Here is a 25354-nt window from a genome sequence, read left to right as displayed (position 1 = left end):
TATTTTTGGAAACAAAAAAGAAAATCAAATCATCAATTTTTGTGGTCAAGAAATTGCATGCACCCCATAATGTCCAGCCAACGCCAGCCAGGAAACCTTGTGACAATGGAACGTGTACCACACAACACCCACATAAATACATATACAATTCAATACTTGCTTTCCAAAGAAGAGTAAAGTACATGCAGCTGAGCTATAAGAACAAGTGGCAAAGAGAATAATAATACACCTTTGATCTTTCTTTGCTAGTTAATGCTTGTAATTGACTGACACAGTGGGAAGTGCAGGACAGCACCCTCTATCCCCTTTTATTTAGATACCTCTTCTCTGTGTTCTTTAAAGAGGAGATGAAGAAGTATAAAAAACAAACACTACAAAAGACCAAATTTATCTGGCAACTAGTCTACTTTCTTATTAGTTATGATGGTTGCCCCACTCTACAAGGTGTTTGACAAGGATTTACAGTCTGCATAATAAGCTAGTCTGGCCAACATGTTGCTTGACTGTTGTGAACCAAATAGTAATTTTCATGACCTCCATCTCCTATCTTCTTTCCTAGACAATACTCCTTTCATTTTCAAATAGCCATCACTTATTTTTAGGGTTATTTTCTTTTCTTTTTATGGCTTATACAAGGTGTGCATCTGAGGGTGAATCTTCTGCTTATGTCTTCTATGCTATGTTGTTGATATTGTGCTTTCATTCTTTTTTTAATAATAAAAATCTTAAATAATAATTTCTAAACCCAAAACATACCCTAAATCTGAAATGACAGCACAACATCAATATAAAAAATATAAACTGAAGATATTATTTTGTTTATATAGTTTCTTCCTTTGATTGAACCCCTACTTTACTAATATATAAATTATAAATTGTGATATGAGATAAGCAACTTAGGCTACATCCTTCAAATACTGAATCATATGAATCTTGAACCATAAACTTGTTGTCTATAGGGAATGGATCGATGAGAGGGAGAGAAGTCATTTACAACCAAGTGACTGTAGGTGCTAGCTAGATATTGAGTCTATCTAACTATCCTTGGATCGGATGGATATATCTGGGTGTGGGATGTTGCCGGCTGTTCCTCATCTCTTTTGGGCAACTGGATAATATGATGACACACTACATGATTCTTGTGGGGGTAGTGGGACTTGAAAAACAGATAGGCCAACTGCCACTAAGACCCCACCACTCCCACATAGCTTTTGCAGCCATGTGGAGCTGTGGAGTGGGACTTAACCCACCCATCACCCCCTGCTACTTTTCCCTATTTAAAATCCTATTTATCCCATGGATTTGATCGAAGAGAGTGATCATGATCAGATCATATAATTCATAGGGGGGAGAGAGAGAGAGAGAGAGAGAGGCTTAACCCCTCAGTTTTCTTAAAAAAAATAACAAACTGCCCCCCCAATTAATCCCAAGTAGTACTTCTAGATTAAGCAGCTAGCAGATATGGAAGTGGCCATGGAACTAGAAGATGACTTGTTCTTTGCAGACTTGACTAAGCAAATCTCTCTTCTAATTATGGATGATGATGAGGACCCTGTTGCAACTTGTCCTTCTGTTTCTCTTCAGGTACACATCTTTATGCATTTGGATAGCATATATATTTGAGTTTCAGTCACTAGCCCCATTTTATACTTTGGTGTATAAAATCAGCACAACACCATACTCAAAGAAGAAAGCACAATCTTTTCAGTTCTTGTCCATACATAGAAACAACATCACATATGTCTAACTGTGCTTGAATTTTCAGGCTTTCTCTTGTGCAATCCATCCACAGACACAGCCTGCGTTTCTGTATGAGCAATCCTGCAGAAGAGAAACAAAAGGTACCGGAGTTTTCATCCCACAGTCTTCGCAGCCAAGGAGAAAACTAAGGCAGGGAAGGCTTGGTTCATACAACACAAAATCCCACAGACAAGCAGACAATAAAAGGATGGTTTCCCAAGGCTCTTCAGAGTGTCCTTTTAGACCAAAAAATGGCAGACAGTAGAACCTTATGAAGAAGTGTACAATGCAATAAATTTCTACTAATTACTCCCTTTGCCAAACATGGCAAGGCATGGATTTATGATACTACTACTATAATTTATATAATGCTGATGATGTACATGTATGGCAAGGCAAGGAAAAGCAATATATTCTGTTTCCTTGTTACTATGTCAAGGGGAGGCTTACCAAAGGTTTGTAACCTCCAATTGTGAACCTGTATGGTTATGCATGGTTAGGTTGGATATAGGATGAGCTTTTATAATTCATTTAGATGCTATTAATTAAATTGGTTTATTTAGATTGAATAAGTAATTGATGTAATTACTTTACTTGTCAAAAATGTTGTATGGGGGATTTTGTTTCAATATCTTTCTTGGACATAGCAGCATAATTAGTAGATCTTATGAGAGTTACAGTGTTCTGCTTTTAAAGAACAAGTACTTTATTGTTTTGAAGTCCAACCAAGTTAACCCAGTTGGTGATCATAAATCCAATTGCTAGAATAAGATCTTGGGTGAAAAATTGAGCTGCAATATGCACAAAACAAACCTTGCTAGCTTGCTGGATCTGCAACAATTGGAAGAAAACATTTTGGTTTGATTTTTATGCAAAAGAATAATGAAAAAAAGAGTTGAAGTGACAGCGTGTGAGCAATTTGGCTGGTAGCAAATCAACCTTAAAGGAATTGGGTATCAATCAATATATGCTCTTGTTAATTAATTATTGGAATCTATTAAGCCATAGGCGAGCTGCATCATTGCAGGTATCACTTTCAAATTTCTCTTTAATCATGACATAATTGATCAGTTCTCTCTCCTCTTTGAACTTTACATGATGTTTTGTGATCGATATGGACTCTTAAGAGTGGGTTTGATATATTGATGCATAATTACCAGACACTACTCTCATCCTTCACTAAATCTCGTTCATATGCCAACATAAAACTACTACTACTAATTCACTTCTCACATTAAACATGTTCTCAAAACAGTTTGATGCATGCAATGTTCTTCATAAAAATTAAAAAAAAACAATAAAAAAACATTTCCAATGCCAAAATATAACATTGGTGTCCCAAATGATATGATGTGTTATAGTTTAGCCATGCCATAAGCTACAAAATCTAAAAGGAAAAGATCCTGTTTTACTGACAGTCAGACTCATATGAGAGACTTAGCATGAAGGATAAGTGAGGGACAACACATTTAATGGTTGAGTTTAACACAATTATGAAATCAATTATTCATTAAAGTAAATCCAACCCTTGAATGTATTGTCTCTGACTTGTCCCTAATGTTAAATCTCTCATATGAGCCAGATTGATTGTCTCAATTATGAATGATGCACATAAAGTTTAGTTAAAATCTCTTGTGTTGAAGAGAACCTTCAAATTCTTCACCCAACATGTCAATTTTGGAAGTCATTGCATGAATTTCATAAGGTAGTCCTTTCATTTTCGAGGTCATGTATGAGTTTTCTATATTTGACACCGTGTTTTCCATTTCACTTGAGCAATCTGTTTCATTCTTTTTCTTATATAGCTATCAACTTCTCTGTCCCTTACTGGCATGCCCCCTTCACTTCAGGCCACATGACCTTTCACTTTTGATGAAAACCCTGTCTCTTAAAAACAGATGAGAAGTTCACTAAATTAATAGCTACAATTTGTGTTTGCAAAACAGTAATGTTTTCAAATTATTGGTGGAAATAAGAATATTGTCAGAGAATATTTGCTTTGATTTGTTTGCTGTTGCTTTGAGATCTATCACTTTTTTTTTAGCTGGCATTAGAGATCAGAGATCTAGTACTTGCCCATCTGTAGTGGATGTGGGATGTGCCAAACTTGAAACTATCGGTGAATAATTTAATGAACAGAATGAATCCTGTGGTGCCCACCTACAGTTTGTGTTCCATATCTTGAATGCAATCCCATTTGTTTGATAAAAAGATTGCTGTTAAAAGGTGAATACCAGCAATCATAACTTAAGGGTTGTATTCAATTAGGATTTTAATGAATTTTTATAGAATTCTTAAAAGTCATTGACTTTTAGTAGAGTTGATGGATTTTAAATGATTTTGGTAAATAGAAAATTGTTATTTTGCTCCCTAAATTATTATACTTATATAAGTTTGTTTCTCATACTTCCAATTTGAAAAATTAAGATGTTTGACGTTTTTAATTTTGTCAATTGAGGTAATTTTGTCAATTTGCTCAATAAATTGATACAAATGACGTGAGTACCATTTTCCCTCAATAAAAATCCTTCATGATAGGCATTTGACTTTGTGTAAATAGAGCTTTAGATGGAAAGTGAGCAAATTGACATAACTACCTAATTGAAAAAGTTGAGAAGTCAAGTGTAATTTTTCAAATTGAAAGTCTGGAGAGCAAATTAATATAAGTGCAATAGTTTGGGGATCAAAATGGTAGATGAAATAATAGCTGCATAAAATGTATATATATGTGACATAACATAAACACATTTCTTTCCAAAATGAGGATATGATGCAATATTTGAGCACACTTGAAAATGTGAAACTTACCATGTGTAGCAACTTATCTTCATGTTATCTTCTCCCGTCTTTAATCGTTGTAAAAGGATAAAGGACGGATGTGACCACTAGGGCTTGGAAAAACAACCGAACTACCTAAAAAAAACTGCAATACCAATTGAAAAAAAATAAAATAAAAAACCAACTGAAGTGGCAGCAATCGATAACGCCGTAGGCAGTTCTATACCGATCTGATGCTTGTCAGTAGCGATAGTGGTTGTGGAAATCCCAAATTGTCCAATATCGACCCTCCTCCTCCTTTTTCTTCTCTTTCTTTTCCGACCAATCCCTTGCTTGGTCTGTGTTAGCAATGTTTTGAATCTCTCTTTCCAACTCTCTCTCTATCACTTTGTATGGCGCCACCTCGAGCTCGCTGCAACACCGTCCACCGGCCACCAAGCGGCAATGTTTGCAATGTTCATCTTCCTCTACCCAGCTGTAACATTGCCCTCTGACCAACCATCATCCAGCTGCAAGTTTGCTTAAGAAGAAGAGAGAGGAGAGAGACGGTGACCGACCACCACCGATATCGAAGTTGTCAGGAACTGACCTTGTCGGTGGCGATGGCGGCATCGAATATGGCTATTTCGTTTGTATCGATTCAGTATTCGATTGTAGGAGATTGGTTCGGTAACCGAATCAATTCTACCCCTAGTGACCACCATGCATGTAAGGTCGTCCACAAATTAAGTAAATGTGAAAAATTATGTGTGATAGCAATACCACGTCAGTATGGGACGCGTGATGTTACAAAATTATAACACATGTGCAATAATTAATACACATCTTATAATTTGAGAATTTATATCTATCACGTTAGCATATGATGCGGCGTTGCCGGCATACACAACAATGATTCATAAAACGTCTGGCTGGCTATTGAAACAAGACTATGGGCCGGTCTAAAGCCCAATTCAGGTCTGTTGATCAATTAATGGGTCTTTTTAAGCTGCTGACTGGTGTAACAAACTCATGTACGGTACCTTTCTATCTATGGACCACGAGCCAATCCATACGTCTGGGAAGATGGGCCTAATTCGCGCCCGTCAGGCCCGGACCCGAAAAGGTAGATCCGGCCAATTTTGCAGGCGGATAACACAAATACAGTCACTGCACTACACAGACTGACACAGATCGACTACATCAGCACCGTTCATTAGCTTCGAAGCTCCGTCAATGGCGGACTCCAACCTCTTCTTCCTGTCTCTCCTCCTCCTGCTCCCTGTCGGGCTCCTCCTCCTCCTCTACCTCATAGTCCGGCCCCGCCCCGTGAAGATCCCAATCAAGAACCGCCACGTGTTCATCACGGGAGGCTCGAGCGGCATCGGGCTGGCCATGGCCCAGCAGGCCGCGTCGGAGGGCGCGCGAGTCTCGATCCTCGCGCGGTCCATCGACAGGCTCGAGGACGCGAAGCAGGCGATCCGGCTCTCTACCGGCATCGACGTGGCGGTGTTCGCCGCCGATGTCCGCGACTTCGAGGCGGTCTCGAAGGCGGTGGAGGCGGCGGGGCCCATCGACGTGTTGGTGGTGAACCAAGGGGTGTTTGTCCCGGAGGAGCTGGAGAAGCAGGGATTGGATGAGGTGAGGTTGATGGTGGACGTGAATTTGATTGGCAGTTTCAACATGATCAAAGCTGCTCTGCCGGAAATGAAGAACAAGAGAAAGGAGCATGGGCCGGGCTCGATCGCTCTGATGTCGTCTCAGGCCGGTCAGGTTGGGATTTTTGGGTACACCGCCTACTCCGCCAGCAAATTCGGGCTTCGGGGTTTGGCCGAAGCTCTTCAACAGGAGGTCATAGCGCACGACATTCATGTCTCTCTCATTTTCCCTCCGGACACCGACACTCCCGGTTTCGCTGAAGGTACAAATTTCGAGCACATTCAATAATAGAACGAGTCGATGAGTTATTAATTTTAGCAATTACAAATTCAATCCAACGGTGATTATTTGGATGCTGAATGGTACTTGCAGAATCGAAGAAGCGGCCGCAGTTGACCAGCATAATTGCGGGGTCCTCGGGTGCAATGAAAGCTGATGAAGTTGCAAAGAGAGCTTTGAGTGGCATCAAGTCTGCTACTTTTATTGTGCCTTGCAACTTTGAGGGGCTCTTGCTGGCAATTGCCACTGCTGGCTTGTCTCCTCAGAGATCGTTTCCCATGGCATTTCTCGAGGTGCTTGCTGCTGGTGTAGTACGTCTTGCCGCTCTGTGTTTTCAGTGGGATTGGTATACAAGTATACACAAGTGGAATGCACACAGAAACAGTGAGTATTCTTTCATACACACTTTTTAGTGTTCAAGCTTATCTTACTACTTTGACAATTATATTCTTAGACACAATTACCAAATTATTCTATCTTTCTTAGTTTGATGAATGGTGCTGCTGGTTTTTTTTTTTTTTCTTTTTCTTGTGTTACACATTTCAGATGTTCCATGCATTTAAATTAAATGATATATCCAAGGAAACTTTGCATTTCAAGACAAGTTTATTATGCTATAGAGATTTGATGGCATTTCCTTGTTGGTTTTGGTTTCATATTTGTAAGCTGACCAAGTATGACGACAATGAATAGATGCATCAGTTAGGAAGAGTGGCTTAATCAACATAGAGGGTAGTGTTAGGGGAAAGAGGAAGACTAAAATGACATGAGCAGAGGTAGTGGAAAGATGTGGTAGTGTATAACTTAAAATGAAAATATGATTATGATCCATGATAGGACAGAATGGAGGACTAGGATTCATGCACTTTACCTCAAAAAGTTGGGATAAGGCTCTGTTGTTGTCCTTTCCAGTTGGTAAGAGATAAAAGTGAAAGTATACCTGACATTCTCAACCAACAAGAGTATGAGTTGTAGTCTATTTCTAGCCATCTGTGCGCAGATTTTGGCATTTTAATATCGGTTTCCATTCCTGTATCCAATATGCTTGTATGGTATCTTAGAACCCTATTTCCCCCAATCTGAAGTGTATGAGGATGTGATTTCTGTGCTGATTTCCTTACATTTTGGTTATTGAAAATTTGAAACGTGACAAATTCTTGTTTTTCCTATGATTTTTAGTTTCCGAGACCTGAAGCTCCTGGTGCTTTATTTGGGTACCTATAAGGCTGCAGCTGCTGATTACTTTGGTTGATTCTCTCCAAAGCTAAAAGCTGATGGAAGGTGGATTTTAGTTGTTGAATTTGCGCTGAGCAAAGCTGCTTGAGGAGAAATTATATTTTTCCTCTCTTCTAGTCACCTTTTTCCTTTTAAATTGACACTGTTGACTTTCCAGGCATTGGACTTATAATGCCAGTGAGATTGACCAACCTGATATCCTAAAATCTAAATCTTCATTCCAACCCAGACAATGGTTGATACATGGAGTTGTAGGCAGGCACAGGAGATAGTATGACTTTGAAATTTCCTCGATTCTCTTTTGAATTTTAGTTGTAGGTGTTGATGAATGGAAGTGGTGCATGTAAGGACTGTTGAGAAAAGAGTTTAATGGGAAATGAGTTGCCCTCTTTCCACGAAAAAAAAAAAAAAATTCAGATGATCTGTTATGATGAAGTAATTTCCTAAAAATCAGGTATTCTACGAGGTTACAATCCAAGCTGAATTTACATTTTCACCCTTTTACGTGATTGACATAGATAATATTGAATTCAGTTGTAAATATATATTACAGTAAAATACAGTCGATGGACAAAAATGTAATTTTAAACCAATGCTTTTGTTATGGACTGGGTGAGCCCGGTAAGCGAACAAGTAAGAGCCCATAAATGAAGTTTTAGCACACAGACCGACAGACGTGACTCTCAGCCCGAGTGAGCCGGATGGACCGTTACGACCGTATCTGATAGACCGTAATTGCCAACTACCATCCATCCTCGTCCACAGTTGACTATCTTATACAGTCTGTCAGTATCAGTATACTGTATACATACATAAAACTTGTAGAACCACCACCGCCCTCGAATTCTTTCTTTCTGGAAAACCAAGCGAAACGAATCTAGTGAGTCAACTCAGCGCTCAGCTGCGAAGCAATGACGTCCATACTTCTAAGGCGAACAAGTCACTCTGCACTGAAATCAGTGGTCGGAGGCTTTTCAATCGGAGCTCCATCGAAAGCATTCGCGACGGTTGCAGTTGGGACCGACATAGTCTCCGCCGCACCCGATGTTTCCCTCCAGAAAGCTCGGAGCTGGGACGAAGGCGTCTCCTCCAAGTTCGCCACTACTCCTCTCAAAGACATTTTCAAGGTTTTTTAGTTTTTATTTTTATTTTTACTATTAGCTTTCTGATCAAGTAATTTTCAAGATTTTTAAGGACTCAAATTTGTTCTCATTTTTGTGGAAATATGTGTTTCAGGACAAGAAAGTCGTCATCTTTGGGCTTCCTGTAAGTTACTCTTTCTATTTATATAATGGGTTTAATGTAATGTAATGTAATAGTTAGTGTTTCAGTGAACTTTTGTTTTTCATGTTTGTACTGACAAGCCAAATTTGGATTTAGTGAAACATTGAAAGATTGAATATGTATGAATCAAAAGCACTGAATTGCTGAATCTTGGAAGTTACTGAATTGGAATTTATGTGGTCTTGTGTTTTTAATGTCAGGGTGCGTACACAGGCGTTTGTTCTCTGCAGCATGTGCCTAGTTACAAGAACAGCATCGATAAGTTTAAGGCTAAAGGGATTGATTCTGTGATTTGTGTAGCTGTTAATGATCCATTTGTTTTGAATGGCTGGGCAGAGAAAATTCAAGCCAAAGATGCTGTAAGTTGTTCCTTTGCGAGTCATCTCTTCTTATTTCCGAAGGCTTTTAATTTGTAATGTCATGCTTCTTGTTGAATTGATTTTCAAGCTAAAAGTGGATAAATGTATGTCTTTCTTACTTTGGTTGTAGATGTGTGGCCACATTCCTCATGGATCATCAATTCCAAAATCATATTCGAAATGTAGTTAATTATTCCTTGTACTCTGAAAAAAAGTAGAAGCATAATTTAAGAAAATAGGGTAACAACCTTTCCTCTCTGGTAGGCTGGTAGCATACTATTTAAGTTCACTAATTCTTATTCCTTGTACAAAATGCATTTGACAATTACTCCAAAGTGTAGCAATGGTGTGATTCACTTTTTCCTAGGATGCAATATTAATTTAATGTTTCCATGAATACTTGCCTTTGATAGATTGAGTTCTATGGGGACTTTGATGGGAGCTTCCACAAAAGCTTGGAATTGGATAAAGACCTCTCTGTTGCTTTGCTTGGACCTCGTTCTCAAAGGTATAATCACTAGTCCTATTTGTTTATTGTTGAAATTGGCTATTTTTGAGAAATAAAATGGTAATCTTAAATTACTGCTTATATGGTATTGCCTTGGACTCGTCTTTTCCCAACGTCTTTTAATGGGATACAGTCACCCTCCCTGAGTTTTATCCATAGATCATCTGTGTTTACTTTATGTTTTAAAATTTATCAGATTTTAAGATATTGTTGCTCTCCTTATGCAGATGGTCGGCATATGTGGTTGACGGGAAGGTTAAAGCTCTAAATGTGGAGGAAGCCCCATCAGATTTCAAGGTTTCTGGTGCGGATGTTATTTTGGGACAAATCTAGAGTTGTCTTAGTTTTGATGACAATTTACACGGATGCTTCTGAGACATAACATCATTTTGCATCGTTAATAACTTGAAGCGATGTTAAGATCTTGTATGTGTAAAATTACTCTTGGACCTCTGTAGTTTCTGCTCCTTGGGAATAAGTCGGGTTGTGAATAAGCATATGAAGTTTGAGTTATTTTGTTTTGGTAATATGAAGTTTGAGTTTTTGACATGCTATACTTCGGCTTATTTAAAGTTTTCACACATGGTATAGTTGTGAGAAAACTTACCTATACCTGCTGCATACAATGAGTCTCACATATCTACATCATGTGACTAGCACATGACCAATAAATATGAGACACTCATTGTATACCACTGGTGTAAGCAGGTTTTTGTAGGACTGCTGGGACATATCCCACCATTAGCATCTTCACCTCTCTTTATTCCCATGGTTGAATAATACAAATTTTCTTTCACCACCACCATGGCTGCTTGAAGCATTGTGCCAACTTTGCCATGGTCTGTTGGAAATCCCAAATGTTGTACCCTTTTTTGGAGTTGGCGAATTGTCTTATGTGTGATTTTAAAGCTGCCAGATGAGAGATTTGGTAGACAACAGAGGTCAATTTGAATTGGACCTAACCAGTAATGCTCGAGGTTGGAGATTGCCAGTCATGCTATATAAATAATCGCGCTAGTGCGCTACATATTACAAAACCCCTCTTGGCCTAGCCCAGGTGAGGCCCACTGGTGAGGGAGTGGAAAAAAAGGTTAAAATTAGGAACAAAACTTACCTATCCCTGGGATAACACCTGTGGTATCATGAGGGAAAGAGAGAGAAAAAGAAAAAAGAGATGATGGCCTATTATACCCCAGGGCAGGTAAGTTTCACTCTAAAATTAGAGAGAGCGTTCGATCTCATTTAAATATATTTTTCTTTAAAAAAACTCCTCTTGCTTGATAATTTCTGAATCAACCAAGTTTAGGATCGACCCGTTCAGTATAATTTCAAAGAAAAGACTGTTGGCAGCAGCTGTTGACATTTATTTGGCTCCCTTCAAAAGGGCAGAGTTAAACTCGGCAGAGGGTTAATAGGTACTCAATCACAAGTTCACAACCACTATAAAGATATAATCAACAGAACAAGAATCTTGCATTGCATGCATCGACAGGAGTAAAATACTTCTTGTTGGCGGTATCGCACTACTCAGAATATGTAACGTTTATATAGGTAGCAAATTTGTAGGAACGCTTCAGACTAATGAAAAAAAAACGAAACACAGTATATTATAAATCAAGTGTAAACAGTTGAAGCAACTGACATATTATAAGAAATTACCCGGAATCCATTTAATACTAGGCAACAAAGCAAAAGAAAAGTGCAGGCCAGGGCAAATAACTCATCCATAAGGGAATCTACGACTTCTATTTTGCATAAATAGGCAATGCAGGACGCAAAACCAACCAGCAGCTTGGCTCTTCACATAACGTCACTTGCTGATATGCCCAAATGCTTGAGAGGTAAAACCACAAACTAAAAGTAGATGAGCGAAATACAAACTCCATAGTATCAGAGTCCGCTCTGCAAGAAAATGAGGTATAAGTTAGAGTTGCTTCGCACATAATACAAAAGCAAATGAAGTTGGATAGATGAGATGATTCTGCACATTGTTGCTTTAAATCTGAGATGACAAGGCTCCATGGATCCATATCTTGTTTTTCTCTATATCTTGAAACATGGTTCCGCATCCTTGATATTATTTAGCAATAAATTATCATCAGAAAAATGTTTCAGAACATAAATTTTTGGAACCTGTGTAGAAGAAACTTCAAGTCGGCCTGGGGTAGCAATTTTGATGTGAGAGGGTGCATCTGAACTTTCATCAGAAATTCTCCCACTACTCTTATTACAAGACTGAGCAATAACATTCTCTAGCACACCTTTTCCCTTGAAAGAAAAGTTTGAAGTACCCCCACTACAACCAGAAACTGGAGTAGGGGATCCAGGTTTCTTTGAGGTAAGGTCTAGGCGCTCAAACATACGTGCAACACCAGCAATTCCTGCACTCATCTCACGTTGAACTCCTTTGCTCAGCTCCTTGACTGAGTTGTTACGAGCAAGTAGCTTCTCCTTGAGGCCTCGAGTGCTTTTTGAGATTGACTCTTTGTATCTTTCACAATGTACATAAATGCATATAAGTATAGATCATAAGAATAAAGTACACATTAGCTTCAAAGAGAAAAAATGTTAGTAGGCATTTCTACCTGGCTGAAGCTGTAGACAACTTAGATTTGATAGACTCAGAAATAGTGAGCATCTCAGATGGGCTTTGTCTGTGTGGACCATCAGGTGATGGATGGCCATAAAGGACTCTGGAATGACAAAAGAAGTGGTAAGAGACAGGAAGATAAACAGAAGATGGAGCAACCAAATTCAAATCATATACATGTGCCATCAGGGAGAGGAATTTTTCTGGACTTCATATTATATTGGTGCAAAATGCATTCCAGGTGATTGATACAAGGCAGTGGCATTGCTGGGATTATTAATTTTGCATTCATGAGCTAGCTTCCTGAAACATTAATCCACTTCTAATTTCATGCAACTCCACATTAGGCAAATATTTTTGGCCCTAGGTGCATACCTTGGTTTGAAAGGGACATCACTATTAGCAGCAGTGCTACAGATAAAGGATGGTGGAGGTTGAACAACGGGTGGTCTTTGAGAAATTGGTGAATCACCTCTGGGTGACCCATAACCTAAACTTTGGCATTCTTCTGGAGAAGTTGGGTATCTTTGGTGCAGACCAGGAACATTTTCATGAGGGGAAAAAATAAAAACATGGGAAGGACCCAAACCAGAAGATCTCTGTCTTTCCCTTCTGCGAACATAACGAGCTCTGCTAGAAGCAGCAGCAAGATGCTGCATAATACGCTCATCCAAATCAGAGTCATCTGAGAAAGAATCCTGAAAAATTGAATTTTGCCTTCAATGAAAGATCCATTCTCAAATATCAAAATTTATGTATAACAAATTTCTTAATATCGTTAAAATCATACGGGCTCAACCTCGAAGTCCTCATTGGAATGATGAAAAGTTGGGGGTGCTAAGGAAGATATGTTTCTTGACCTTGAGCGCCTCTCATTTTGTACAGCAGCTAGAAGCCCTTGGCTACACAAAATTAATTGATGAATAGCAGAAAGAAATCAAACAAAGTAGTGTATGCATGAACTAGAGAAAGTTACATACCTAGCAGGATCCTTCAAGATAAGTAACTGCCAACAAATTGGGCATTCTTTACTTCTTTGTGACCTAAAGGAAAATAAATATCGATAAGTAAAAACTATTCACACTAAAAAGATCCTTAATGACAATTTGCATGGGTGGAAAAAAGAATTAATGCATTACTTGTCCAAACAAATAAGACATAACCCATATGTAAAGTAAATTGGGTTTACCATTCTAAAATACAGTGAAGATGATATTCGTGCTTGCAGCTGGTAATCTGAAACAAGAAGAAATTCTAAGACTTAACATTCAATATAACATTTGAACCTAGGAGTCAATGTAAACTAGCTGCAATACATCCAAACAAAGCATGTATTAAACAACAAGGGATGTCAAATTCATCCTATGCTACAATAACCCAATACAAGAGGGAATACGAAATATCTAGTTGCAGCATATATAACTAGAATGATCACAGTCATCACAACATATCCTCATATCACCAAGAACATTTTCTTAGGAAAATATAATTGCTCCTGAACAATTAGCAAAAAGATGAAATGAAATTGGGTTCACAAAAACGATTACATACGTTCTAAAACTAAGCACATCGCACATTCGCACCCGTTTATTTTCATATAATCGCACAAAAGAATCCTAAAGATTGTGTTAAAAATGAATCTATTTTACTAAATCAAAGGAGGTGAGGCAAAATTTGACATACGTCATGATGAATAGTTTATCAATCCATGCATACAGAACTTCAATGAAACACAAGATTACAGATCATTTTGCCACAGAAACCAATGGAACTACAAGTCTATTAAGAACATTCACCTATTTACCATAATCGACAGTAGATCACAGCTTGTTTCAGCTACCAGAAAGAAGAAAACAATCAGAAATCCCAAAAGCAAATACAAGAGCTTGGAATCTGAGTGTTTTCAACTGTACCAGTAGCACATGTATTTACAGTCAATATTATGACTAACATTACTAGATTGATCCAGTTAAATTGTCAGTTGGGTAATGCATAAAACACTGAGTTATACCAACAAAGACAAACTTTTTCAGTTTATAAGGATCATACAGTTGCTGGGTCATCGGAGCCAAAAGGCTCGAGGCAGATGCTGCAGGAGTCTTCGTATGAGTCGTCGAGAAAAGCTGGTGGAGAAGACGATAACAGGGTCGAAATGGGTATTGGGTTCTCGGAGGAAGAGGGAGCAAAACTGGCCATTTTGAACGAGTTGGGAGTGAGTGAGACAATGTGGAGGCAGAGAACAGAGGCAGTGAGTTTATGAAGGAGATGGTGGAGAAGGAGTGGATGAAGAAGAAGAAGAAAGGAACCCTAGAAAAAGTGTTAAAGAGAGAGAGGAATAAAAGAGTAAAGGGTCAAAGTAAAGAATTTTAGGGGGAGAAAGATGAAAAGCTCAGAAAACGCAGCAACTGAACCGATTCACACGCTTTGGTTTGATGGAATCAAAACTCTCATTATCTTCATCATTTAATTTAATCTTTTTTTTTTTATCATTTACTCCTTCGGTTTTGGTTTATTGTTCGCAAGTACTATCTTCTTCTTTTTCTTACAGGAAATTTAAAAGGAAAAGATTTTATAGTAAGAATTTGGTTTATATTTTTTTAATCAAATGCTGTCATTTCTAATTAAATTCGCAGTCTTGTGAGAATGTATATCGCAACAAGAGAGTGAGAGGTTATAACTCGTTTATAAAGAGTGTATCTCGCAACAAGAGTGTGAGAGGTTATAACTCGTCTATAAATAGTGTGTTTAGTAATAGTATATCTCGTAACAAAATTTACGAAGATTATAACTCATCTATAAATAGTATGTTTGGTAAGAGTGTATCTCGCAACAAAATCCTGGATGTTATAGCTCGTCTATAAATAATGTGTTTAGTAAATATATATTTCGCAACAAAAGTGCATAGGTTATAATTCGTCTATAAAGAATGTATCTTACAATAAGAGTGCATTTTGTGCTTCACTTAAACAAATAAAACTTGAACAAAACAACTGCAGCAAATAAATAGGCAATTGCCAACATGCATGCCATGTGTATGGTTTCTTACAAGACTTCGAGCAGTCTACCAAACTTATCAATCCTCAAAAACAAAATTTCATGATATTATCTTAGAAACATAACTTTTCCAACATTTAGAAAAACTCTTAAAAGAATTTGAGAGAAATAATTAAAATGAATTGTTAGTAAATTATTAATTAAAATATTTATTTATAAAAATATGAGAAAAAATGATTAACCAAAGGGTCTCAAATCTAAACATGAGAAAATTTTAGAAGTTTTCTACACTAGACATATAATTATGACACTTACTCGAGTCATCAAAATCGTTATACATCGATTTTGTAATGTAATTTTGTTGGGTATGTAAAACAATTTTTGAGACTACTAATTCAACTTTAAAAAAAAAAAAAACAGATAGTCATATATTAATGTATGGATAAAGTTTTTAATGAAACAAGCGTACCATGTGTATGGTACTACTACTACCACTCAGTGCTATAACGTTATGTTTTATTTGTTTTAAAAACTATAAATTTTACTTGAAATAATGATACATGCTAGTATATCAATGAAGATCGTTCCATATGGTAAATGGCACGACAGCTCGAGTGAAGAATCTCTCTTTTCATGACATGCTAATTTTTGCAGTTTTGAGTGGTAGAATGAAATTTCTGAAAGGAAGATGCGCTATAAAGAAATACAGTAAAGTTTAAGGGCCATTTACAAAAAAGTATAGTGATTATACTATTTTAGATTTTATAGCTTAAATAGTACTCGTCATTGGATTGACCGTCCAACAACTCCAACTGGCAACTGCACAACTTCAAACTGACGTGCATCCCATGACCTTTCCCTTCTTATAAATTAAAAAAACAAAAACAATAAGAGAAAACGGCACCGTTTTGTTATGCCGCTTACAGACATTAATTTCCCTCTATGATCGGTTAGACACTAACCCCCGAGCCTGCAAGACAGACTCACTGGGAGACTGAGAGTGTGTTTCTCTATCAATGGCTACACTTTCAGCTACTCAGCTTCTCCCTCCGTCATTCCCTATCCCCTCTGAAAAACCCCGCCATGCCCATTTGCCTTTTCAATCCCTAAACCCTAACCCTAGACTCTTTTCCTCCTCCATTGGCTTCGTATCCAAATTCAACCCTTTACAGGCCATTCTCAGCTCTTCCCCCATCACCAACGAACCAAACTCTGAAACCGACGCCTTCACCCTCCGCGAAATTTGCAGAGACCACCTGCCCGACCACGTGCTGTGCAGGATGGAGGAATTGGGATACGTTGTACCAACTGCCGTACAACGGCAAGCTCTGCCGACTCTGTTTTCGGGCCGCGACTGCATACTCCACGCGCAGGTCGAATTCGTGAACCCTTTGATGTTTCAGACGTGTTTTTGAAGCCTAAGTTTGAATCTTTCTTGTGGGTTTTGGTTGGTTCTCTAGACAGGTTCTGGAAAGACGCTGACATACCTGCTTTTGGTGTTTTCTCTTGTGAACACTAAAAGATCAGCTGTGCAAGCACTCATCGTGGTGCCCACTAGGGAACTTGGCATGCAAGTAAGGCTTTCTTTCTGTATTCTCTTTTACAATGGTTGTATGTACGGAATAGTATATAATTATGTTCTGTAAGTGAGTTCAAGAAGATGACTTTATGTATTTATGAGCAAGGTTACAAGGGTTGCTCGGACATTGGCTGCGAAGCCTAAGGAAGGCGAATTGGAGCAGAAATCTTGTACTGTTATGGCTCTTTTAGATGGAGGAATGTTGGCAAGGCACAAGAGTTGGTTAAAGGTGCGGCATTTTACTTTGTATCATTCATTGCATTTACATGTTTGCAGTGATTTTAGTTTTCTTTAGTTGTTTTCAATGTCTGGTTATGACTAGATACTAACAGTGTGAACATGATATTCAGAAGAATATCGTATCTCTATGAGGCGCTTAATTTGGTGCTTAATTGTTTCAGGCAGAGCCCCCTACAATAGTGGTTGCGACGATAGGGAGTTTGTGCCAAATGCTTGAGAAGCAGATCATTAAGCTTGAATCAATGCGAGTGCTTGTAATTGACGAGGTAAATTTGGATACAATTTGTGTTTAATTGTTTGTCAGCTATTTTTCTTGCTTAGATTTTGAAATTTCAACTCTTATGGGACATTCTCTGAGTTGAGTGATATATTATCTAAAAGGTTAATGAAGTTGGTCTGAGAAGTTTCTTGAACTAATTAACGTTTTATATTTACTGTTTGGTTAGGTTGATTTCATGTTCAGTTCAAAACAAGTCAGTTCTCTTCGGAAGCTTTTGACATCCTATTCGTCAATCAATAACCGTCAGACTGTTTTTGCTAGTGCTTCCATTCCTCAGCACAGACGATTTTTACATGACTGTATACAGCAGAAATGGACCAAGGTTTGCTGATTTAGCTCTTGTTTCTGTGTCAACTTTATCTGGATTTGATACAATGCTGCCTTTAGTTTTATGTTTATTGCATCATAGTATGTATGCACTTTACAGAATGATGCAATTCATGTCCATGTCAATCCAGTTGAGCCAATGCCAGCATGTTTGCACCATAGATTTGTGGTAAGAAAATCCTTAAAATATGTCCTACTCCATCTGCCTTTTGGTTTACCTGTCATTAAATACATGTTATAGTTCTGCTTTTTCTATACATTTTTCACCAATTGTCCTCAGTGGCATCCTTTAAGAGAAATCTACGTTCTTAATGATCTGATTTGGAATATTCTAATTCTGTCTTACTTAACAGATATGTCGCAAAAGCAGAAGGCATGAAATCTTGCTGTCCTTATTACAGTCTGATGCACCGCAGTCTGGTATTATTTTTGTTGGTGAACAGGTTTGCATCGCGTATCCTTCTCTGTATTTTCATTTTTCATGTTTAATTAATCATATGATCTTATGCTGAGGCTTTGAACTTAAGTATTGCACATAGTTGTATCAATGTTTTACCCAGAAGGTAAATATTTATTGAAGGCTGTTACTTAGGCATGTTTCATATGTGATGAAGGCCAAATGCAATTCATGTATTGAAGCTTACAATCTGTAGAATGTTTTTGACAAGATATAAGTTTGATTTTTCTTGTTGCTTAGAAGTTTAGGATTATATAGATGGGCTCTCCATTGAATTAATATCTAGTTCTTATCTATTTGGTCAGTCTGAGAAGTCAAAGAAGGCTGGAAATGCTCCATCAACAACTCTATTAATTGATTTCTTGAAGGCTTCATATGAGGGATATTCAGACATCCTCCTTTTGGAAGAAGACATGAATTTCAATTCACGAGCAGCCTCTCTATCAGTAAGTTGTATTCAATTCCTCAAAAGTAACATAACTTCTATTTGATTCCTTTATGAATGGAATGCATATGACATACTGTTATATGCTTAGTCATAGGGAATCAGCTGTGAGGTCTACTCAAGGTAGTCTCATCTTTGGGAAAAGCAATATCTGATAATGGCAGGTCTTAAAAAATGTTTGTAAATTGTCTTTAGAGCTTTGAATTGTCTGATATAGGCAATTACTTCTTGCAATTATGAGGGGACAGACAAGTGACAGAAACTGAGATGGACGCCCTAGTGTTGCATTATCTGTTTTCTGCATATTCAGTGACCATTTACTCTTGGTCTTTTGTATATCCATTCCTTTTCGATTTCGAAATCTTCTGATGTATCTATTTTACTTAATTTAGGAAGTGAGACAAGGAGGCAGCTATCTCCTTGTATCAACAGATATAGCTGCCAGAGGGGTTGACCTGCCAGAAACTACTCATATATACAACTTTGATCTGCCTAGAACTGCTATTGATTATCTTCATCGAGCTGGAAGAGCAGGTAGGAAACCGTTTTCAGACAAGAAATGCACTGTTACCAACATTATAATGTCAGAGGAGCGGTTTGTTTTGCAAAAATTTGAAAACGAATTGATGTTTAACTGTGAAGAGCTAATTCTATAGAATCAATGTTAATCTCAATCTGTACAAAACCTCCCCTTCTTTTCAAGCTGTTCCAGTCCATTTTACTTTTCTAGAAGGAGGATCATACAATGAGAAAGGGGTAAAGTGAAATAACAACAATTTTGGAAACATCTTCACAAATTCTTTGTATGACCAGCAAAATGGCCATAAGCTTTTATTCCTTAATAGTAATTGCATAAGGACAGAAATGCGAAATTCTGTACTTATTATGATTTTTGGACCGCATTGCTTATCAAGCTTTCATGGGTTAAGGCATAAGTAGATGCTTAGTCAGTCCTTTTTGTTAATCCTCAGCTTTTACGAAAAAATAAATAAATTTAAAGCTTAGTCGCACCCTCAGCCCTTTTCTTTAATAATATTTTATTTGCTATGTATACTGTAGTTTTGCACCTTCAGCATTCAATACATTGTTTTTAACTATCAATGGACAGAACAAGATTTTCCTCTCAAACAATGCTGTGGATAGATTGGATTGACTTGCATGAGTGAATTGATGTACAAGCTTTCTCACTTTAATGAAGTATAAATCCTCATAAATGAAAAGATTGAATAATAGATCGTTCTGGAAGGTGGAATTCCAGTAATGCTAGGAAAAACAAAGTGGCAGAATTGCTTGTACCCGCTTAATGTTTGCAAAATAACAAGGTTTATGCACATTCGCAATGATAAGAGTGTCTTGCTCTACTGACATGAGTATATGTAGTACTACTGACATGAGTATATGTAGTGATTGATATTGCATTTTCTCTTTTAGTTTTCATACTAATAGACCCAAAAACTAAAAGAATGGGGGGATGGGGGGATGTATCAGATCACAAGTCCATCTTCGATTACTGAGTTTTTCAATATGACAGTTATACCAGAGCGGATGTAGAACCCTTCCGAAGATCTGTCAGCCTCTTGTATGCCCTGCAATCCCATGCATAAACAAAAACTACAAATTATTAGACTACCACAATTTATATTTTATGAGGAAAGTTCTACAATACAGTAATTTTATGCTATGCAATCACAGTTTGGACCCTTTAATGTTGACAGGTTCACCTTTTCCATACTAGGGCGTAGATTCTCCACCATTGGATGTAGATGTATAACATAAGCGGTTGTATAGATGTTCTCATTTTATAAGCTCATTTGTTACAAGGTGTATCCTAGTAATTTCCTTTTGCACGATAAAGGTGCCGATTCTTAAATCTAATATTCCTGAAATACCCTTTTTACTCAAATAATTGTTTGCCCTTTTTTGCTTTTTTTTTTTCAAAAAAAAAAAATCACTGTTCTCAACACACCACTCAAAAGTCAAAACCCAATATGCATGAAATACCATAATCTTATATATTTTGTATCTTTTCTTTTTCTTTTTATCTCTGAACAGTGGTGGTCATGGTTGCCACCAAAACTGTCCACAAGCGATGCACCCTTGGCTGCTATGGCAATCACATGCTTGAGGGCTGCCACAGCTAGGCACCACATTTGGGGCTAACAATTCTTTTTCTTTCTTCTAATTAATTTAACTGAAGGGTGTAATAAAAAAATTTGTTAGAAGAGTGTGGTAAGTAAAGAAGTGGGTGACATAGTAGGCACATCATACCTCTGAGTTTGCAATAACAACATTTTTCCCGATTCTCGCATTCTTGTCAATGATGCAGCCTCTGCACACAAACATCAAGAGCCATGATGAGAACCAAGAGATTGCTGAACAATGCAACTTATAAAAGATAGGGAGATTTAAGAAACTTGTATACTTGATTTTTGTATTCTCTCCTATTCCAATAGGAACTCTTCCTTCAGCTAACAGTGATTCCTTCTCATCATCAGTTTCATAGTAATCAGCACCAAGCATCACTGTGTCCTGCATGTATTTTGATCACCATAAGGGTTCATACCTCAGTTTGAAGTATTCTTTTGGGTTATTGCATTAACAACTTAAGCTTAACATAATGAGGAATTAATGGGACAACCTTTAAGTGAACATTTGCGTTTATTCGGGACCTGATACCGACAACACTGTGCTCTATAAAGCTGTCTGTTAAGAAACTTCCATGCGATATGATGGATTCAACAATCTGCACAAGAACCAGGCAGAATGTTATAATTCAAAATTTTCTGTGATTCTGTGCCTAATTGCCCAAAACTCCAATAGAGTGCTTGATATAACTTCCTAGTTAGGGAGCTTGAAGAGCAAAAGAAAGACAGGTCTACGAACCTTGCTATTGTCAATCTTTGTTGGAGGTAAGTTTCTTCTTGAAGTATACATTGGCTTTGCTGCATCGTAAAAACTAAACTTATTTGGCTGAAAAATACCAAAGAAAACGTCAGATTCTATCTGTGACAGTAGAAGTTTCTTTTTCCTTTTGAAACATGAGCCACGAACTATAACTGCTGTGGGAGTAAAACTTTCAAGTAACAGGTGTATACACCCACCATCTCTATCTCTCTAATCATGTAACTTAGCACCTGATGAGAAAGATAGACACATAGGGTATATACACCCGTGATAGGTAAATTTTTCTCCTGCTATGGATACAACCAACACTAGAACAATCAGCATTGTAACTTTCATAATTAAAGCACTTATTGTTACTTCCCCATCTTGGTTTGTACTTACATGCTCGGTGAGGGCAAGGTTTGCCTCAAAGAAAGATTTGATAGTTCCTATGTCTTCCCAATAATCATTGAACAGATAAGCCTGCACAGAGATTGTACACGAAAAAACATCAAGGAATGCTGATCAATGAACTCTCCACTAGTGCCATAATACAAAGTGGATAGCGACGTTAGTGAGTTCAAATTCAGATTCTTGACCCTATATCTATACATGCTTATCTTGGTAACTTGTATATCTCTAGACTAAGCTTAAACAAACATAAAATATTCTCAGAAAAAGATTTGAAACAGACCTTCATGAAGAATTCTCTAGCTGAGGCAGGAATGATCTCTGATCCAAAGTCATTTGCAGTCGGAAAACGCCACCTGACTTAAATAGTTAGTGAAGTTTTTCAAATTTCTTTAACATGGGGATGTGTTTGTGTGCATGTATGTGCTGTGAATTGATTTATACTGGATGTCACCAGTATTTATAACATTATGATTTATAATTCATATATTACTCTACATGATTAGCACCTTAAAAGATTCAGAAGTATCTCCTTCTTGAAGACATACACTCCCATGGAGGCAATGTATGGCTTCTTTAGAGCCTCGTCCACAGAAAGTCCCAAAACGGTTGTATCTACTGCCTGATTTTTGTGGTAAATTGAGCATATAAGTACTCATATTCCTATATGCCAATTAAAATTCTAGTGATAGCTTAACTACGAATATTACCATTGCCTTCAGGTCGTCTCCTTTAGGCTTTTCACTGAATGAGAGGACCCTTCCTTTCTTGTCTATCTTCATTAGACCAAAATCTGAGGCTCGGCTATCATGGAGAGAGAGGAAAGTCTCAAAATGTTGACGAGCAACAGTTATAACCAAAAATAGTTTCCAACAAGTATATTATGAACTTTTATATAAGTTTCAAAATCAATATTACTAGGAAATTCAAGAGAAACCTTGTTCTGGTAAGATCAATAGCATACCTGTCATCCATTGGCAAACAAGAAATGGTAATATCTGCGCCACTCTGCCGATGATTCTGCAAATTGAGGGGTAAAATTTGATATTTGAGAATTGGCCTTCTCAGTGTATTCAGTGAAACAAAACTAAATGTTCTGCTTTACTTGAATGTAGTCCATGTAGTCCATTCGATACAAATGGTCTCCAGATAGAATCAGCACATCCTCAATATCCCTACTTCTTGCATCCTGCAGCATGAAAAGCCTTATACCAACTGGTAAAATTGTGCCAGTGAATGAAACACCCTATGATTTCCTCACACCTCACACCATTAGAAGAAGGATGAAGAAATTACCAAATGGCTATGATATCAACTATGTGCTTGATGGTCTCAAGGATGACAAATTGAAAAGGCAGATGTGGTGCATGAAATGAGATCAGGAAGAATGTTGGAGTTTTGGACAAATGCTCCAGGCATGCAGTTCTATACGAGTAACAACGTGAAGGGTGTGAAGGGAAAAGGCGGATATGTTTATAATCATCATGCAGGAAGTTGGAGTGATCCCCTGATGCAGTGAATCACTCCAACTTCCCTTCACAAATTGTGACTTAAGGAAGCCTTAACATTCTATGCTGTTCAAGTTTACTACTCCATAGCTAAACAAAGAAAACATTTTAGAGAGTTGTTATCTTTGAGTACCTCAAAAAGCCAATGGAACTGTCGCACAGCGTCTGCAGTGCCCTGGAACCACTTCTTACCTGCCTCTCCTGGAGTTTGAGTAGCTGCTAGAACCTGTCATAGAGCAAAAGAGCCATTAGGGGGTGGTGATCCTGATGAACATACATTGTCATTCTAAATGCAGGCAGAGTTTTGTTGGAGCATACCTCTACATAGCCGTCGCCAAAGGTTGTCCCACTGCCAAAGTTGTAAGAGCGTGCAATATGCCTGTTGAGTGATGCTGAGTTGAACTGAGTGAGGATGTAAACTTTGTTGATTCCACTGTTGATGCAGTTACTCATCGGCACATCAATCAACCTGTATGCTCCCCCTATTGGGACCTAAAGAATGCAATGTAGAACACCAAGTAAAGACCATTGTCAATATGTGGCTTGAATGAAAATTCACATATAAAAAACCACAATACTACAATAGTATTGAGTTTTAACAATGTTTCTCAGCAGTTGTAAAATTCTATTAATAAGTGTGCGAACAAGGCAGCACTTATATGTTTCTCTTTGTCTGGATGTTCTCATATGTTACTCAGATATACATTTTGTTAAAAGATATGTTCACCAACTGCAATTGTAAAGTCACATAACATTTACTATTGTATTGAATTATAAGCACAAATCACCAAGTTAAAAACTTGAGCCTTAATGATCCTAAAGTTTTGTAGAAGGAAGAGAGACTTACAGCAGGTTTGGCACGGCGCTTGGTGAGTGGGAAAAGCCGAGTACCAGCTCCACCTCCCAGAATAATTGCAACAACTGTCTTTGGGTCCCGCTTCTCTATATCTATGTCCCTCAACTGCATGCACCGGGCCCATGATCAAGTCCACATTATGTGCAAAGTTAATTGGGCTACTATTATGGGCTTCTCATCAAAGCCCAAAACTGGTTCAACCCACTTCAGATTACAATGGGGTATGCTCAATTTTCTTGCTCAACAACAAAAATTCGTGAACAAGCAATCTCAAGCCTAAACCCCACTAAGACTTTAGAATTTAGAATCTGATTTTGGACTATGTTGGGCAGGAAAAATCTCATCAGATTGAATATCAGAATTCAGAAATCATGAATGAAATCAGTACGTGATTGGCAATTAGCTAGCTAGCTAGCAAACCAGCAAGCAATGCTTATGACTGTTTACATAGATGGTGTTTTTGGCATATACATTATTCATGCATGTAGGCACGTAGTGGTGAGTTTAATTAAAAGCTCACCTTGGCCTCACCAGCTACATCAGCAGTGAGAGACATGCAAACATGTTGCCCAACCCCACCACTCTTATTAATGCCAGCAGCTCCATGCTGAAGCTGAGTTAGCCTCAGCTTCTTCCCCATCACTTCCCCATTAGAAAACTTTACAAGGCTCCGGTTCTGCCCCGCCAAACCCACCGCACGGCGCAGTGGGCTGGCGGAGGAGAGCGAAATCCGGCAATGATCAGCCGACACTGCTGCCATTGCTTGGATTTTCCAAGCAGAAGATTGGAATTAGTAAATATGAAAATTAAGAGGCTATATATGTATGTGTACAAGGCTTGTGAGGAGGGAGCAGTAGAGCTGTATTTTTAATGGATACATGCTATTGGTATTGGAGGATTGGGCCACGTTATCCAAGTTCAATTGCATCCACCAGTACATATTGTGTTTGTCTTCTTCTTAC

General features: G+C 37.9%; 6 protein-coding genes across 8 annotated transcripts; 4 read left to right on the top strand and 2 right to left on the bottom strand.

Moving 5' to 3' along the window:
- Nucleotides 1-1002: 1002 nt before the first annotated feature.
- LOC147294149 (uncharacterized) lies at nucleotides 1003-2395 on the top strand. Its single transcript, XM_086233197.1, has 2 exons — nucleotides 1003-1584; nucleotides 1766-2395. The coding sequence occupies exons 1-2, from the start codon at nucleotides 1462-1464 to the stop codon at nucleotides 2003-2005; spliced, it is 363 nt and encodes a 120-aa protein (XP_086089323.1). The 5' UTR covers nucleotides 1003-1461; the 3' UTR covers nucleotides 2006-2395.
- Nucleotides 2396-5660: 3265 nt separating this feature from the next.
- LOC147294148 (3-dehydrosphinganine reductase TSC10A-like) lies at nucleotides 5661-8087 on the top strand. Its single transcript, XM_086233036.1, has 3 exons — nucleotides 5661-6418; nucleotides 6529-6819; nucleotides 7615-8087. Exons 1-3 carry the CDS (start codon nucleotides 5734-5736, stop codon nucleotides 7626-7628), a joined length of 990 nt encoding a protein of 329 aa, XP_086089162.1. The 5' UTR covers nucleotides 5661-5733; the 3' UTR covers nucleotides 7629-8087.
- Nucleotides 8088-8472: 385 nt separating this feature from the next.
- On the top strand, nucleotides 8473-10369 carry PRXIIF (peroxiredoxin IIF). Its single transcript, XM_086233037.1, has 5 exons — nucleotides 8473-8798; nucleotides 8908-8937; nucleotides 9156-9314; nucleotides 9728-9822; nucleotides 10050-10369. Exons 1-5 carry the CDS (start codon nucleotides 8583-8585, stop codon nucleotides 10153-10155), a joined length of 606 nt encoding a protein of 201 aa, XP_086089163.1. The 5' UTR covers nucleotides 8473-8582; the 3' UTR covers nucleotides 10156-10369.
- Nucleotides 10370-11971: 1602 nt separating this feature from the next.
- RHF1A (RING-H2 group F1A) lies at nucleotides 11972-14795 on the bottom strand. Its single transcript, XM_086232815.1, is given in 8 exon segments — nucleotides 11972-12004; nucleotides 12007-12313; nucleotides 12408-12515; nucleotides 12788-13110; nucleotides 13203-13314; nucleotides 13393-13455; nucleotides 13602-13648; nucleotides 14462-14795. Coding segments are annotated over 8 exon segments (1140 nt in total). The 5' UTR covers nucleotides 14609-14795.
- A 1564-nt stretch (nucleotides 14796-16359) lies between these two features.
- LOC147294145 (P-loop containing nucleoside triphosphate hydrolases superfamily protein) lies at nucleotides 16360-19808 on the top strand. Of its 2 annotated transcripts, none has more exons than XM_086234459.1 (9): nucleotides 16360-16779; nucleotides 16867-16980; nucleotides 17092-17214; nucleotides 17387-17491; nucleotides 17672-17827; nucleotides 17933-18001; nucleotides 18186-18275; nucleotides 18595-18735; nucleotides 19127-19808. In XM_086234459.1, exons 1-9 carry the CDS (start codon nucleotides 16423-16425, stop codon nucleotides 19388-19390), a joined length of 1419 nt encoding a protein of 472 aa, XP_086090585.1. In that variant the 5' UTR covers nucleotides 16360-16422; the 3' UTR covers nucleotides 19391-19808. The 2 variants fall into 2 exon arrangements, with proteins under 2 accessions (XP_086090585.1, XP_086090586.1); XM_086234460.1 differs by having other exon boundaries at nucleotides 16649-16779; nucleotides 16871-16980.
- A 204-nt stretch (nucleotides 19809-20012) lies between these two features.
- Nucleotides 20013-25256, bottom strand: APL1 (ADP glucose pyrophosphorylase large subunit 1). Of its 2 annotated transcripts, XM_086234457.1 has the most exons (15): nucleotides 24913-25255; nucleotides 24384-24497; nucleotides 23855-24028; nucleotides 23670-23762; nucleotides 23134-23217; nucleotides 22993-23048; nucleotides 22739-22832; nucleotides 22538-22650; nucleotides 22312-22384; nucleotides 22020-22100; nucleotides 21618-21704; nucleotides 21373-21477; nucleotides 21157-21263; nucleotides 21003-21063; nucleotides 20013-20320 (listed from the first exon to the last, which is right to left on the bottom strand). In XM_086234457.1, the coding sequence occupies exons 1-15, from the start codon at nucleotides 25150-25152 to the stop codon at nucleotides 20219-20221; spliced, it is 1584 nt and encodes a 527-aa protein (XP_086090583.1). In that variant the 5' UTR covers nucleotides 25153-25255; the 3' UTR covers nucleotides 20013-20218. The 2 variants fall into 2 exon arrangements, with proteins under 2 accessions (XP_086090583.1, XP_086090584.1); XM_086234458.1 differs by lacking the exon at nucleotides 24384-24497 and having other exon boundaries at nucleotides 24913-25256.
- Between the last annotated feature and the right edge of the window lie 98 nt (nucleotides 25257-25354).

The sequence above is a fragment of the Dryas octopetala genome, chromosome 2 (assembly GCF_963921425.1).
Source record: "Dryas octopetala chromosome 2, drDryOcto1.1, whole genome shotgun sequence".
NCBI classification, from domain to species: Eukaryota; Viridiplantae; Streptophyta; class Magnoliopsida; order Rosales; family Rosaceae; genus Dryas; species Dryas octopetala.
This window is presented reverse-complemented; position numbering and strand designations above follow the sequence as displayed.